General features: G+C 47.1%; 1 protein-coding gene across 2 annotated transcripts in view; it reads left to right on the forward strand.

Annotated features, from left to right (window-relative positions):
* FBXW4 (F-box and WD repeat domain containing 4) overlaps window positions 1-11,843 on the forward strand; it is a 61,571-nt gene extending 49,728 nt beyond the window's left edge. For both annotated transcript variants that reach the window (XM_027648122.1, XM_027648123.1), the window contains exons 7-9: window positions 10,399-10,539; window positions 10,696-10,837; window positions 11,085-11,843. In XM_027648122.1, coding sequence (XP_027503923.1) covers window positions 10,399-10,539; window positions 10,696-10,837; window positions 11,085-11,201 — 400 coding nt within the window. In that variant the 3' untranslated portion in view covers window positions 11,202-11,843. The remainder of the gene's footprint in view (window positions 1-10,398; window positions 10,540-10,695; window positions 10,838-11,084) is intronic.
* Window positions 11,844-12,959: the final 1,116 nt, after the last annotated feature.

Consider the following 12,959-nt stretch of genomic DNA (forward strand, 5'->3'; position numbering starts at 1 on the left):
GTTGTTTGCCTGTGGAGAGCTGTTGCTTCCCCTCTTACTGGGGTGGTCTGCATGTCATTAGGTGACAAATGCCCCTGCCTCAAGGATCCTTCTCCATAAGGTAGGATACTCCAGAGGTCTCTTTGCAGCATCTCTTGGAGCTATTCTGTCAAGCTTGATATTTGAGGTGGACCAGTGGTATGGTAGTCCTCATGCTGTGAACATTTTGAATGCACAAATCCTACAGTGTTCTTTCCTGTGACATGACATGACAGATGCAGGGCATGAGAGCTGTTGTGAAAATTGAACCAAAGTTAGCTGTGCCCTGCAAGCCACCCAGATCCTCTACCTTTTAAATATCCAGTCTTTGTCCAACTCCTCCCCCCTTTTGAAAGCATTTTTGGCAGAGTGGTTTTTTGCTGCTTTTTTTTTTTTTTTTTTTTAAGAACCCTCTAATTTCTTGTTCGGTTTTTCTCCCTCTCCTGAGCCCTTTGAAAGTGGCTTTATGCCGTCACTGACACCAAACTGACACTTTGCGTTTCCCCACTTCTTATCCCTTTATGGCAACAGATGTTGAAATTTTGTATCCCTTTTATCTGTCCCTCTTTGCCCTCTTCCTGTAATTAGGTTTCCCTTGTTAGCAGTACAAAGTGGCCCGGTTTGCTGCCTGGCCTTTTGAGCCATTGTGTCTGAGCACATTTTTTTCCTCCTCTTTCGGAAGAGTTCCTTCCCCCTTAAGTAATAGGCAGGGTGTGGGCCAAAGCTGTGTCTTTTTCTTGTTTCTTTGTTCTCCATTTATCTCTGCCACCTTTTTCAAAGAGATGGTGGAAAAAAAAATAGAGAGTGCATGGAAGGGGAAGATACAGAGTTGCATTTCTTGACTGTCAGGCCCCTTGCTTTTCAGGTGTTCAAAGCAGGTGCTTTGATGTCTACAAGTTTTGGGGAGGTGGGAGGTAGAGGATTCGTGAGAGTGGCTTGGGAGTGGATGAGAAGGGAGATTCAGGTGTATGGCTGGTGCTCTCAGCAGAGGGCTGGGGAAGAGTCTCAGGATAGCCAGGCAGCCGCTGAGCATGTTAGTAATCTGTTTTGCCTGTAGTGCTATTGCATTGTCCTCTTTCTCTCCAAGAACCAGCATGAGTGTTACCATCATAAGCAGCTGGCTGAAGTTTGCTAACATGCTGCTGCTTGATCTCTAGTATATGCTTCCATGGGCCCCTTGATGAGTCACATCTGTCTATGCCATGGGGGGGGGGGTACAGGAATTGGTTGCTGTATTTCAAATTCCAGCATATCTTGATCTGCATCCATTTTGGGGGCTCTTCAGAGCCTGTTGAGTTAACATGAGCAATTTTCAACAAAGAGGGAGAGCTTGAAAACTTGGACTCCCTGTACTGTTCTTAAACAGCAAGTGTAATTTGACAGTGGCAGTATATAGCACTGAACACCCTGGTCAGCTGATCACTACTGATGCTTTCATGTTAAAATCCAGTCCTTCTTGACTTTGCATCCTGTCATGCTGAGATTTTTTGATTATGTGGAAGAAGACAAGTAAAATGAGAATCTGCAGGTGTAGTTCTTGATTATAAACCTTGCTAAATGTTTTCAATGAAAGCTTTTAATGTAGAAGCTTGACCGAAGATACACAAGCAGACTTCTTAGCATTATGTTCTAAAATAAATTCTGTAGAAGAGCTTTCTCTCCACAGCCTTGAACTCCAAGGTTTATACAGGTTTGACACCCTCTACATAACAAAAGGAGCTGTTGGGTGAAGGGAGCAAATGGGTTCAGAACTGGAGTTGCTAGGTTGAAAGGAAAGGTAACTGACTCTGAGAAGTGTGGGGAGTCTGTTTCACCCAGGCATTTAAAATGGATTTGTCCAGTCACAGAGAAGTGGTCGCATATGTCTGGTAACAGGAGAGACAACCAATAGCAAATATTATCCTGGTTCTGATAACAGTTTCACAGGATTTGGGGAGCAGAAGATTAATAATAGCATGCTGTAGATGTGGAATACTCTCTCCTGCCCTGTGTTTCTATAGATTCATATGCCAGGCATCTTTTTTTGCCAAGGAAACTCTTCCAGGTTTTGTGGGAAAGAGGCTCCCTACTCCTTTCAGGCTTGGGTTTCTTTCTCAGCATCTCTGCCTTGGCTGAACACAGTTTTAAATCACAACAACCAGTCCAAACCTTGTCCAACAGTGAGCTAAATGGCTTTCTGGGATGTGCTTACATGGGGTGAGTGCAAAATGCAAATGTGTGCCTTCTACTGCTTCCACTCCCTGCAGTAGGGTGATCCACAGGTAGTGCCCTTCCTCAAGTGGCTGCTCATTCTCTTTTCCTTGAGGCTCTCTTCCTTTTTTCTTGTTGTACTGTTTCCTCAGCCTATCCACAGATTTCTTTGGTTACTCTTTTTAAAGCATCATGTAAGTGATATTCCCACTTATATATCTTTCTTCCTGAAGTTCAAAGGAAAAAGGGTTGGTGAAGTGACAGACTGGGGTCTGTCATAAGGGAATTTTTGTCTTCAGGCAAACCCTTTCTTGGCCTGTTCGTATTAAATCAGGAACAACAGCTGTCTTTGGATTTCTAATCTGGTCCAAGGGAACCATTCCCTCTGCAGTGAGGTAGGTAGAATGGAGAGTCTGGATGTAGATCTGTGGAAAGGGAAAAGCAGGTCCTTCTTCAAGCTGGCAATCCCACTTGCGACTTGAGCAGCAAGACTAATGCAGACAAGTCTCCTGTCTTTGGGAATAAATTAATCATTTGATAAGGCAGAAGGAATTTTCTACCCCAGTTCAGCAGCTTTGAAATGTAGGTTTTGATTCACTTGCTCTCTGAGACCTTGGATGTCATTGGAGGCAGGATACCAGGCCTATGGCCTGAGCCACTTCTGGAGAAAGTTTGCTGCTGCAGGGAGCCTCTTAAGTAGTGGTCTCTTGGATGACTGTCCCTTTTAGAAGATGCTGTGTTCAGAGCTCAGTCTTGCCTGTGCAATATATTTCCACGGTATGCATATGTTCTCAAAACCTGTTGGGGCCTTGTGGTTCTTTACTGATTTCTGTTTGGGGTTTGTTTTTTGACACTGTGTTTCTGAACTCTCTCACATAAGCTGGGCATCTTCTGCCTTCCTTTTGTTAAGAGGGCTCTGGTGCTTCTTAACATAAACGTAAGACCATTGTAAGAGGAAGAACAGACAGGTGTTTACCTTATCTCCCCATGGCAGTCTTGGCCCTGTTTCACTACAGAGAAGCACAAGGCTAGCTCCTGCCCTTTGGATGTGTGCAGTCCAGGGCATGCTGTGGCCTTTGCACTCTTGTTGAGGCATATTTATGACAACTTTACAAGGCCCTGAACAATCAGAGAGCACGGGTGGGGGCTGGACACTCCAAGCGCATCAATCAGTTTCATCCCTCTGAGCCAAAGCAAAAGTAATCTTTATTTTATCCTGGGTTGAGAGAGAATCAACAGAGGCAAGAGAGAAGAATGGGAAAGAGTGAATGAGGAACCCCCTCTGCCACTGGCTAGTGGTAGCTCATTTAAAGAGGTGGCTTTGTTTTGATTTGGACTCTCCATTTTTTTTGTCTCCCCACTAAAGGAGACCTGCAGAGCTCTGTCCAGAAAGGGAGCAATACAGCCGCCTGTTCCCACACAAGTGGGACGAAAGGCTTTGAGAATTCCCTGCTTCTTTTCCTCGCCTCCCTCTTTTTCTCTTCTTCCAAGAAATCACAGTTTGAGAGAATTCCTCCCTACTCCTCCCGTTGGAAAGAAAGACAGAGAAGACATTCTTGAAATTCTTTGCAGAGAAAAGGGGTTAAATGTCTGAATTTGGGGGTCACCATGTTATACAAATTGCAATCTAATCGTTTTTACAAGAACACACGTGTGCTAAGAAAAGGAGCCATGGACAAGAAAGAAAAGGGGATAGACAACCTTTTTTGTCCTATCTTCTTTTTTTTTTCCACACAAGGTTTTGGACTATTGTCATGTCCTGTCTCTCTCCCCTCCTCACCCCCGAGAGGGAGAACATTGGTTTTATAGTTAAATTGGTTCGTAAAGCAGAAGGGCTTGGTGCCATTTCTGTTTGTTTTCCCAAATAAAAGCCCCAGCAGGGTCTCTTTTGCACCGTTGTGGCTTTATTTGAAGAAACTGGCTTTTTCCCATAGCCCAGCGTGTCAGTTTATCCTCTGAACTTAACCTTACGGGAACCCGAACAACAAAAACTCACAGGGTCCCAGAGCTGGAAAGGTAAAGAAATTGTATCTTTTTATTGGACCATTTAAAACGTGTGTGGGCCAATTCAGAGAAAGCAGAAGAAAAGAAGGCAAAACTCCCTCTTCTGTCTCTCTCCCAACACAGTCTCAGACCGTCGTTGGTGTCATTACCCCCTACTGCCTCGAGTTCCTCCAGTTGCACTGAAGAATTAGAGAGAGGCATTTGTCCTGAAAATCACTTATAACAGCATCCCTGAGCCATTTTTTAGGTGCTCCCTCAAAATTCCCCAAGCCAATCCCACACCTCCCTGCAGGAATTAGTAGCCTGGTCTAAATGCAGGGGTAGGATAACTCTATGAAGAATAACTTTGCCAAGGATCTATGCTTCTTCCTCTGTACATTACAGATGTTGTTTGATCATGCCTTTCCCTTCTTAGCATAATTTGTTGTGCATCCCTTCACTGCCTCAGCTGCTGTTGCAAAGCATCTGGAAGAGACGAGAGCTCAGCTCTTCCCTTTGGTTTTGGTGCACTCTCCAAATTGGTTGACAGAAATTGTGCAAATGCCGTTCCCCAGATAATTATTTTTAAATGGATTTGATTTGTTTTCTTTTCTCTGGTGGATACTCAGATCAAATATCCCAGTGTTTAGAACTTTTTACACTTCTTTTTAAAAGTATATGATTCCCACCTTTCTTGTTGCAAGTAGTTATTGGGGCTAAAATATTGGTTTAGAGCTCTGTTTGGTTTCTGAATAGTCATCTGCTTATATGCAATGGATTATCCTCTTTGATGGATGATCACGGTTCACAGATGAGGTTTCCAGAGCAAATGACTATGTCCTAAATTTTGCACATCTGTTTTCAGCAGATGTTCTGAATTCAGCAGTTTCCTGTAATTTGCATATTTGTATAATATCAATTCTAGTGAATCAGAGTCACCAGAAAGGGAGGGTAGGGAGAAAAGTGTTTATTGTTTCATCCCAGCTTTTGGAGTGTTGTTCTTGTGTATTGGGGACATCTGGACAAGACCTGCAGCAAATGGGCAGGGTACAGGGAGGCAGGTGTAGACTTCTTTTGGACTTCCAACCATCAGGAAAATCCTGAGCTTTTACAGTCACACAAATGATCGTGGTGGCTCAGGAGGCTGTATATGACTTTTAACTTTGTGACAGCAACATTCCATGGATTATCTGGAAACTAACCATCTGAGCTCTGCCATGACTGATCCTATTTTGTCTCCATATTAGTGGGCTGAGAAGGAATAGAACTTTAAGCTGTCTTTAAAAAGAAGAACAAGAACTTAAAGAAACCAGCCTGCTTCTTCCCTTCATTAGTAGTTCACTTTGCTTCCAGGCAAGAAGGCTCCTGTCTTCTGGAGGTATCAGAATAGCAATGCTAATGGCTAGATTTCCAGCATGGAATGAAAAGAATGAAATGTGGAAATCCTGAATAAATAGCTTTTTTAAAAAGTAATTTCATAAAGTCTTGTTTTCTGAAGAACATGGAAATTGATGGAGATGAATCAAAGAATTCTCTATAGTGTCTGAACAAAATGGCTTTCATTTTTGGACTCCTCAGTTTGATACATTTCCCTGGCACACAGACTTTGTTTTAACATTTTATTCTATCAGCGAGGAGTCCAGAGCCTGGTGCCAACAGCTTTCCTGTGCTAGGGACAAAATGGGCTGCTGGATTTCCTCTGGCTCTGATCCTTGTAAGCTGGTACCAGAGTATTGCCAATATTATTTTGGTGTGTATAGGTGCTTAAGAGGAAGTAGGAAGAATTAGGAATATCTGTGAGACTCCTCAGTGCTGGAGGCCTACCTGTAGACACTGCGTTGGCCCAGGTGGTTTGTGGTTAAAGTGCTGAAACTGAGAGCTCTGGCTCTAGACTGGTCTCCCTGGGAAACCTACACTGTCACGCTTGTGATTCTGCCTTGCAGAGCTCCACTGGTGCAGAGGTGTTTCTGTTGGTGTCACCCAGCACTGGGACTGAACCTGGGCACTATCTGGCCAAGGTTGTTCAGTACAGAAAACAAACAAAGCTCCTATCATATGCACAGGCAACTACCTGGCTTGCCTGGAAAAGGCCTGGGAGTGAAACAGCCTCTACTTGATACTGCTGGAGGGCCATGGCATGGTGCGGAGGTGGTGTGAACCTTCCATGCTTGGTCTTCACAGATGTTTCCTGACTAACCTTCATGGCCCCTAACAAGGAGGGGGCCTCTGAAGGGCTGAGGATCAGCCACCTGGGTTTTGAAAGGTGTTTGGGAGAAAAAGGGACCACAAAGGAAAGGAGAAGGCTGTTCCCAGCTGTGTTTGGCCAGTGCGGTTGATCTCTGTGAGCTGATAAATGAGGTTCAAGATAGTGGTGACATCTCTTTCTGTCCCTCATGGAATAGATGTCTTCTGTCCATTTAAGCTGTTAGAAACCACTGGCGATGTGCTGCTGCTTTTCAGTTGCCCATTCATGGGTTATCTTGATCCTTTAGGGGTTATTAAGGATTAGCTGTGGATTTTGCTCCCTAGGAAGTGAAAACTGTTGAGGTCTGGGGTTTGAGGGCAGGGAATATTTGGGATAACAAAGACTGGACAATTTGTGGGCACTAACTTGTGATCCCAAGGCTAGAAGAGTTGTGGTGGCAGGGAGTTCGCTTCTCAGCATGGGCTTAGCGTGTCTGTGTATGCTGCTGGCTCATAGAGCTAGTCTGGCATGGTGGTAGCTGGTCCAGAGACACCTTAGTCTGCTGAAAAAAGGGGGAAAAACTAATCATGTTTTGCTTGTTTATCGCCTTAAGTATGTCCCTGCTAGAACACTTGGGTGTTTTGGTTTGTGTGCCCAGTGTACAGCCCAGCAGGATTTTTCCCTGCTGTCAGATGGTAAGTGCTTCACTGCAGCAAATAATACCTTGTTTCTGTGAACTGCTGAGGGCTGCTGCATCCAAGGGCTCCACCTCGCAGCTGAGAGCTGCTTTGGCTGGCTTGTTCTTGGGACAGGAGAAGTGCACAAATCAACAAACCAGCAATGTAATGTTTAATTTGCTGCAGTAACATGAGAGTATCTGTGCTCCTTCCCTGCCTACAGAGAAAAGCTAATCGGTTTTTTTCCCTCCTTTTTTTCCCCACCTTTTCTTTCATTTTTGTTGCCTAGGATGGAAAGGAAAGTGGAGTGGAGGGAGGAAAACTGGTGTGACTCTGCTGGGATGCTTAGGGTACCACTGCAGTGAGGTGTGGAGGCATGGAGGAACACTTGGAGTGAGGCACCTGGATGGTGTTTAGTGCTGCACAGGAAGCTCTGAAAGCAGGAATCCAGACTCTCTGGTTTCTCCTGTCCCTGTGATGCTGAAATTTTTCACTTGGAGACATTACCAGGCCTCCATTAAAAATTGCTACCATCTTGCAGTGCTGCAGACTGAAATCAGGTCTGGGGAATGGAAGACTTGCTTTAGCGTGGCCAGGTTTGCCCTGGGTGTGATGAGTGCTTGTTTAGAGTGGGAGGTTTTGAGGAGATCTGCTGTGACCCATTTCAAGAGAAGAGGAAGAGGGCTGGTCCCAGTGAGTAAAATATCCCTGGACATGCTTTGTATCCTGCTACTTTTCCTTAGCACAGTACTCTCTCCCTGAGCTCATTTAGTCCTTTACATATTAAAGGTGCATTAGAAGGGAAAATGATGGAAAGAAACTAACAGAGGCAGATGTCAGCTAGCAGAATATTCACCAGATGTGCTGCTGTACTGTGTGGCCCATGTGCAGCTGCCTGTCCTGATTTCCTCTCCTGAAGTGCCACATGCTCAGAACACCAGTCCAGGGGCTACCTGCAAAACCCCCAAAAAAAGGCAGCAGAATGCCAAAGTGGGGAGAGAGGGGTCCAAGCTGCTGGTGCTGCCTAGGGTTTGCTGGGGTAGCTCATCTCCTGTGAGTGACTCTTTGCTCCTGCGTGAGCAACTGGTAGAGGGCTCTGCCAGTTGAGCAGTCTGGCCCCTTATGCAACTCACAGGTAGTCCAAGGATTCTTGTCTGGGAGAACAGCTGACTCCTCCTCATACCTCTGCTGCATTGTCTTGCAACTCTGGGCCACACATATAACTTGTAGGAAGAAGAAGGTTTTGCAGAAGACTTGAGAGGGGCTGTGTGCATGTCCACCTGTCCTGCTGGCTTTGCAGAACTGCAGATGGAGGGGATTTGTGTGCTTGGAGGGGCAGGGGAGTGCCAGAGCTCAGAGATACGTATCCATGTCTCACTCCATGGTGGATCTGAGGACCTATCTCTGCCAACCAAGCTCCACAGCTCTTGCTCCTGGTGTTGGCACCACAAGTGCTTCAACCTCTCAACCCACAGACAGGTGCAGAGTTGCTGCTGGGTTAGTTTGCAAGTAACATTCCAAGGGTTAATGTATTGTGAGAAGGTTGCAAAGGGCTGAAGCCTGGAATCCCCTCCATCCCTTGCCTGGAGAAACACAAAGTCCAATAAGCCAGCACCCCTGGATTCGTGTTGGGGGGAATTAATTCATGCACTTGATGTTAAAGCTTGTCCGAGAGGTTTGCAGGGGGGGCCATTGCTAGGGCTGGTTGGCCTCTCTAAATGGTTGCTAGGGCCCTGGCATCAAGGGCCAATGTAGCTGCCCACAGCCACGGTCACGGAGGGAATTACACAGCCACAAAGAAATTGTTATTCTACATAATCTGCTCTTTGGAGAGTGACTGTGGGGAAACAGGCTGGCCCCAGCATGCCGCCAGCTCTGTGATCATAGAAGCGTGCTGGCTGCAAAGATCGGCCAGGGCTCGCCTTCTGATCTGGGGACACCAGGGCTCGAGGCGCTAATCTGCTTTATCAGCGATTTCTCTCTCCTGACACAAAGGTGTTTACTTGTTTTAACATCTCCCAGGACTCTATTTCTCCTTTTGTGTGGTCTTTATCCCCCGACGAGGGCTTTAGCCCAGATTACAGACAGAATTAAGGCATTTGGCGATGTGCCTCAGAACTGTGTGATGCTGGATCAAGGAGCAGAAAGTAACAAAATAATGGAGGGAGATGCGGGGAGTGACCCCACTGCGGGATCCGTGCTGTCGGCTTTCAGGATTGCTTCATTGTCCTGAGAACCAAGAGCCTGTTGGAGAGGGGTGGCCGTGCAGCAGGGTTTGAAAAGCAGGTGCTTCAAGGTTTATTGTGTCCAGCATTTTTGATGTAGAGGGTGTGAGGAGGAGGAGGAGGAAGAAAAGGAGGTCTTGCAATAGGTGGCCATTTCAAGCAGCTGGGTAGATTGTCCCCTCCATTCTCAAGTCTGTCATGGCTAGGTGTTGCTGCCTGCTGGGGCAGGTGCAGTGATACTGGGAATGGGCTGTGACATGTGCCTGATGCAATTTCATATGGTCCAGGGAAGGGGCTCAAGGTTTTTCTTGCAGCCTGGCAGGGTGGGCCCTCACCAGGCACCATCCACGTGGTGAGCTGCTGGTTCTGCACATGAACAAGCAGCAGAGTGATACCTCCACAAAGCACCCAGCACAGAGCTTCATGGAGGTCTTGCTTTTGCTCTTTCACTGCGAGCAAGGAATTTAAAAGGAGGAAAGGGTCAAAAAACCCCAAACATCTAGCCTTTGGAAGGTCATCTCCAGAGCCACTTTGGGGTAGTTGCTCTTCACCTGTCACATTCAGCCCCAGATATTATGTTTGCAGAATGAAATGTAACTAGAGGGGGTTGAGGAGAGCAGCCATGGCAGACTGGGTTGGGAGAGTCTAATTTGCCTGTGGATCTGAGCTGTGCATCAAAGATACAGGGAAATACCTCAGTGAGCAGTATTTTGAAGGATAGAGTATGGGATGGGATTGACCAGGTAAGTGGCTCTTGCAGATTATCTGTAGTTTGACTAAGTTGAGAACTGTCTTCTATAGAAACAGAGCCCCATAATTCAGAATACTGGTCACTTCTCCCAAGGAAAATGATCCCATTCTGCTGGGGGTCAGCTGTGCCTGTTCCTTGCCTTTTTCTCTTAGAGCTGTGACTCCAACTGGTCACCCTTCATGACAGTTAGTGGCCCAACTGGTAGCAGAAGCTGGTGGTAGGAGAGGAAAACTGTGCAGGCTTTTGTATTCTGTTGAATCACAGAAATGAGATCTAGAAGACTTCTGTGGTACCATTTGTGCTCTGGCTAGCTGAATTGGAAGGGCTCTTTGCTCTGAATGACTCTTTCCCGGCTGTGTTTCATTGCAGTGGTCAGCTGTTGACCTGTTTAGGGACCGACTTCCACCATGGAGCTGGAGTCCTTGATGTCTTCTACGAAACACCCTCCCTTCTCCTTTCCTGTGGGTATGACACCTACATCCGCTACTGGGACATACGGACCAGCACCAGGTGAGCCAGCCTGCTGCCACCTGAGGCCATTGTGAGGCTCCTGGACTTCCCTTGTGCACTGTCTGGGAACTCAACTGTTGCCAAATTAGCTCTTTCAGGCAAATGGGGTGGAGGACTAGAGGCTCACTCCCACTCTGGTTTGTGTTGCCTTTGCAGGAAGTGCGTCCAGGAGTGGGAAGAGCCCCATGACAGTGCCCTGTACTGCATAAGGAGTGATAAGAACCATATGATTGCCAGTGGCTCTTCTTACTACGGCGTGGTGCGCCTCTGGGACAAGCGACAGACTCAGTGCCTGCAGGTGAGTGCTGGCTGGAGGCTGGGCAGCAGCAGAGCTGTTCTCTGGCAGCCCAATGCCCATGTGTCTTTGCAAAAAGAGAGAGGGGCTGCTGGGCTGTCCTTGGGGTGAGCCCACTGTGGGGAACCTAACCTATATATGCAGGGAAAACCTGCTTCCCTCAGGCATCTCAGCCTCGGATCTGTAACACCTGCTGGGGTCTGTAGGCTGACCTCTTCTCTGAAAGGTTGATTCTCTTGTTTTCTTGCAGAGCTTTCACCTGTCTTCACCCACCAGCAGCCCAGTATACTGCCTCCGTTTCAGTACCACCCACCTATATGCTGCCCTGGCATCAGCACTGCACGTCCTGGACTTCACGGCCCCCTGAGGGGCACCACAGCTGCTTCTGGTCACCCCAACTCAGCAGAGCTGATGCTCGGCTCAGGGAATTGCAGGGCAGGAAAGGTGAGAATGGCCCACAAGGCTTCTGAAGGGACTTTTTTGCCTGCCAGAAAGCTACAATGAAGACTGCACAAAAGGGCCAAACTTTCTCAACCTCACCTGCCTGTTAGTGGAAATAAATGGCCAACTGTCCTCTACTCTTTTTATTTTGTGCAAGTTAGGGTTTGTTTTATTAACTGTGTTACTTTTTTTCTTTTTTTGCTCTCTTACTTTTCCTGTGGATACAGTCTTTGACAAGTTGAGCCAGAATGCCCTATCAGCTGTGTGCACTGGTCAGGCTGAGAATCAGCCAAGCTCTGAGCCATTTGAAGCAAGTCTAGGCTATGTGTGGGGTGGACTGATTTGGTGGAAGGGAAAGGTCCCTGGACTGGGGCCCACCTTTCTCGTGCACTTTCGCTCCTGACAGCTGCTTGTGTTGTCCTTCACAGCCAAGAGTAACAACTGAGCTAAAAGGCAGAGCCAGCCCTGCTTTCAGTGTGCCTCCCCAGGCTGGCTGTAAGGTCAGGCTGTGCACTTGGCAGGGCTGAAATGGTCATGTTTTGCTAAATAAAACTGAAGGGAAACAAAAGAGATGTATATTTTGTTTCAAGTTCCAAAGGGGCTGCAACATTACCTGCTGATTGCAGGGGCCTGGCTGTGTAGGGGAGGTTGGGTTAAGGTAGGTTAGAAGCTGTCTGATAGAGCTCTCTCCCTGGCTAGACCCTGTGACACTGCTGCATTGAAGGTATTCCTGGGATCTTGGATTACCTGTCACTTTTCAAACAAGAATTCAAAAAGTAGGATCTGTGGCTCATTTGCTGCCTGCATAATGAAGCAGCAAAACAGACTAGTGCAAACACCTGGATGTGATTTACTGGGATCCTGTAAACACATTCGAGTGGGCTCTGCTCCTTTTTGTGTCATCCTTTTGAACCCAACCTGGGTCTCTGAACAACCATAGCTTTCAGTGTGCTCTGTGCTGTCTGCATGGGTGTGGATGAATGTGCTGTGGGTGAATACAGTGGTGTCTGGGATCTGGCCCTCCTTAGGGAAGGAGGTGCATGAACCCTACTTGGCTCTGAGTTTGGGTGTCCTGGCTAGGTAAAGGAGAGGTTTGTATCCCAAACTAGGAGCATTTCTGTGGTGAGGCACTCAGCATGGTGCTTTGTTAGAACTCAATAGGTTGATTTCCACTGTCAAGAGGCTGATCTTCCCTTGTGATGCACAAGAATTGGAGAAGGATGTTTGCTGGAGCCCTGTGCTCTAAGGAGTTTTTGTGATTTGAAAGCAACCCTACTCAGGGGAGCTGTGCTAGAAGCCCATGAGCAGCGCACTTGAAGATAGGGTTTGTTTGGATAGGAACTGTTCAAGTATGGACTGGGATGGAACAACATTCAGAAATCTAAGCACAGGGGTGGCTGTTGGAGGGGAGTTGGAAAGGAGCAGCATTGTTTGGCTTGTTCCTGTGCGGTGAGGTTTGCAATGGCCATGTTTGTGCCTTCACAGAAGGGTGGGCTACTGCTGCTCCTGAGCTGGTCAGTGGCCCGGCCACTGCTTCCCCCTCTGCCATGCAAATGAAGGCAGCTGCCTTTCGGTTCCTGCACAGCCACGTCACGTGCACGGTGAGGGAGCAGCTGTTTCACAGGCCACTCAGGTCTAAGTACTGGTTCTGTTTGCAGAGATACCAGGGTCACCAGAGCATCCT

This window comes from Corapipo altera, unplaced genomic scaffold (assembly GCF_003945725.1).
Source record: "Corapipo altera isolate COAL_440 unplaced genomic scaffold, ASM394572v1 56, whole genome shotgun sequence".
Classification (NCBI taxonomy): Eukaryota; Metazoa; Chordata; class Aves; order Passeriformes; family Pipridae; genus Corapipo; species Corapipo altera.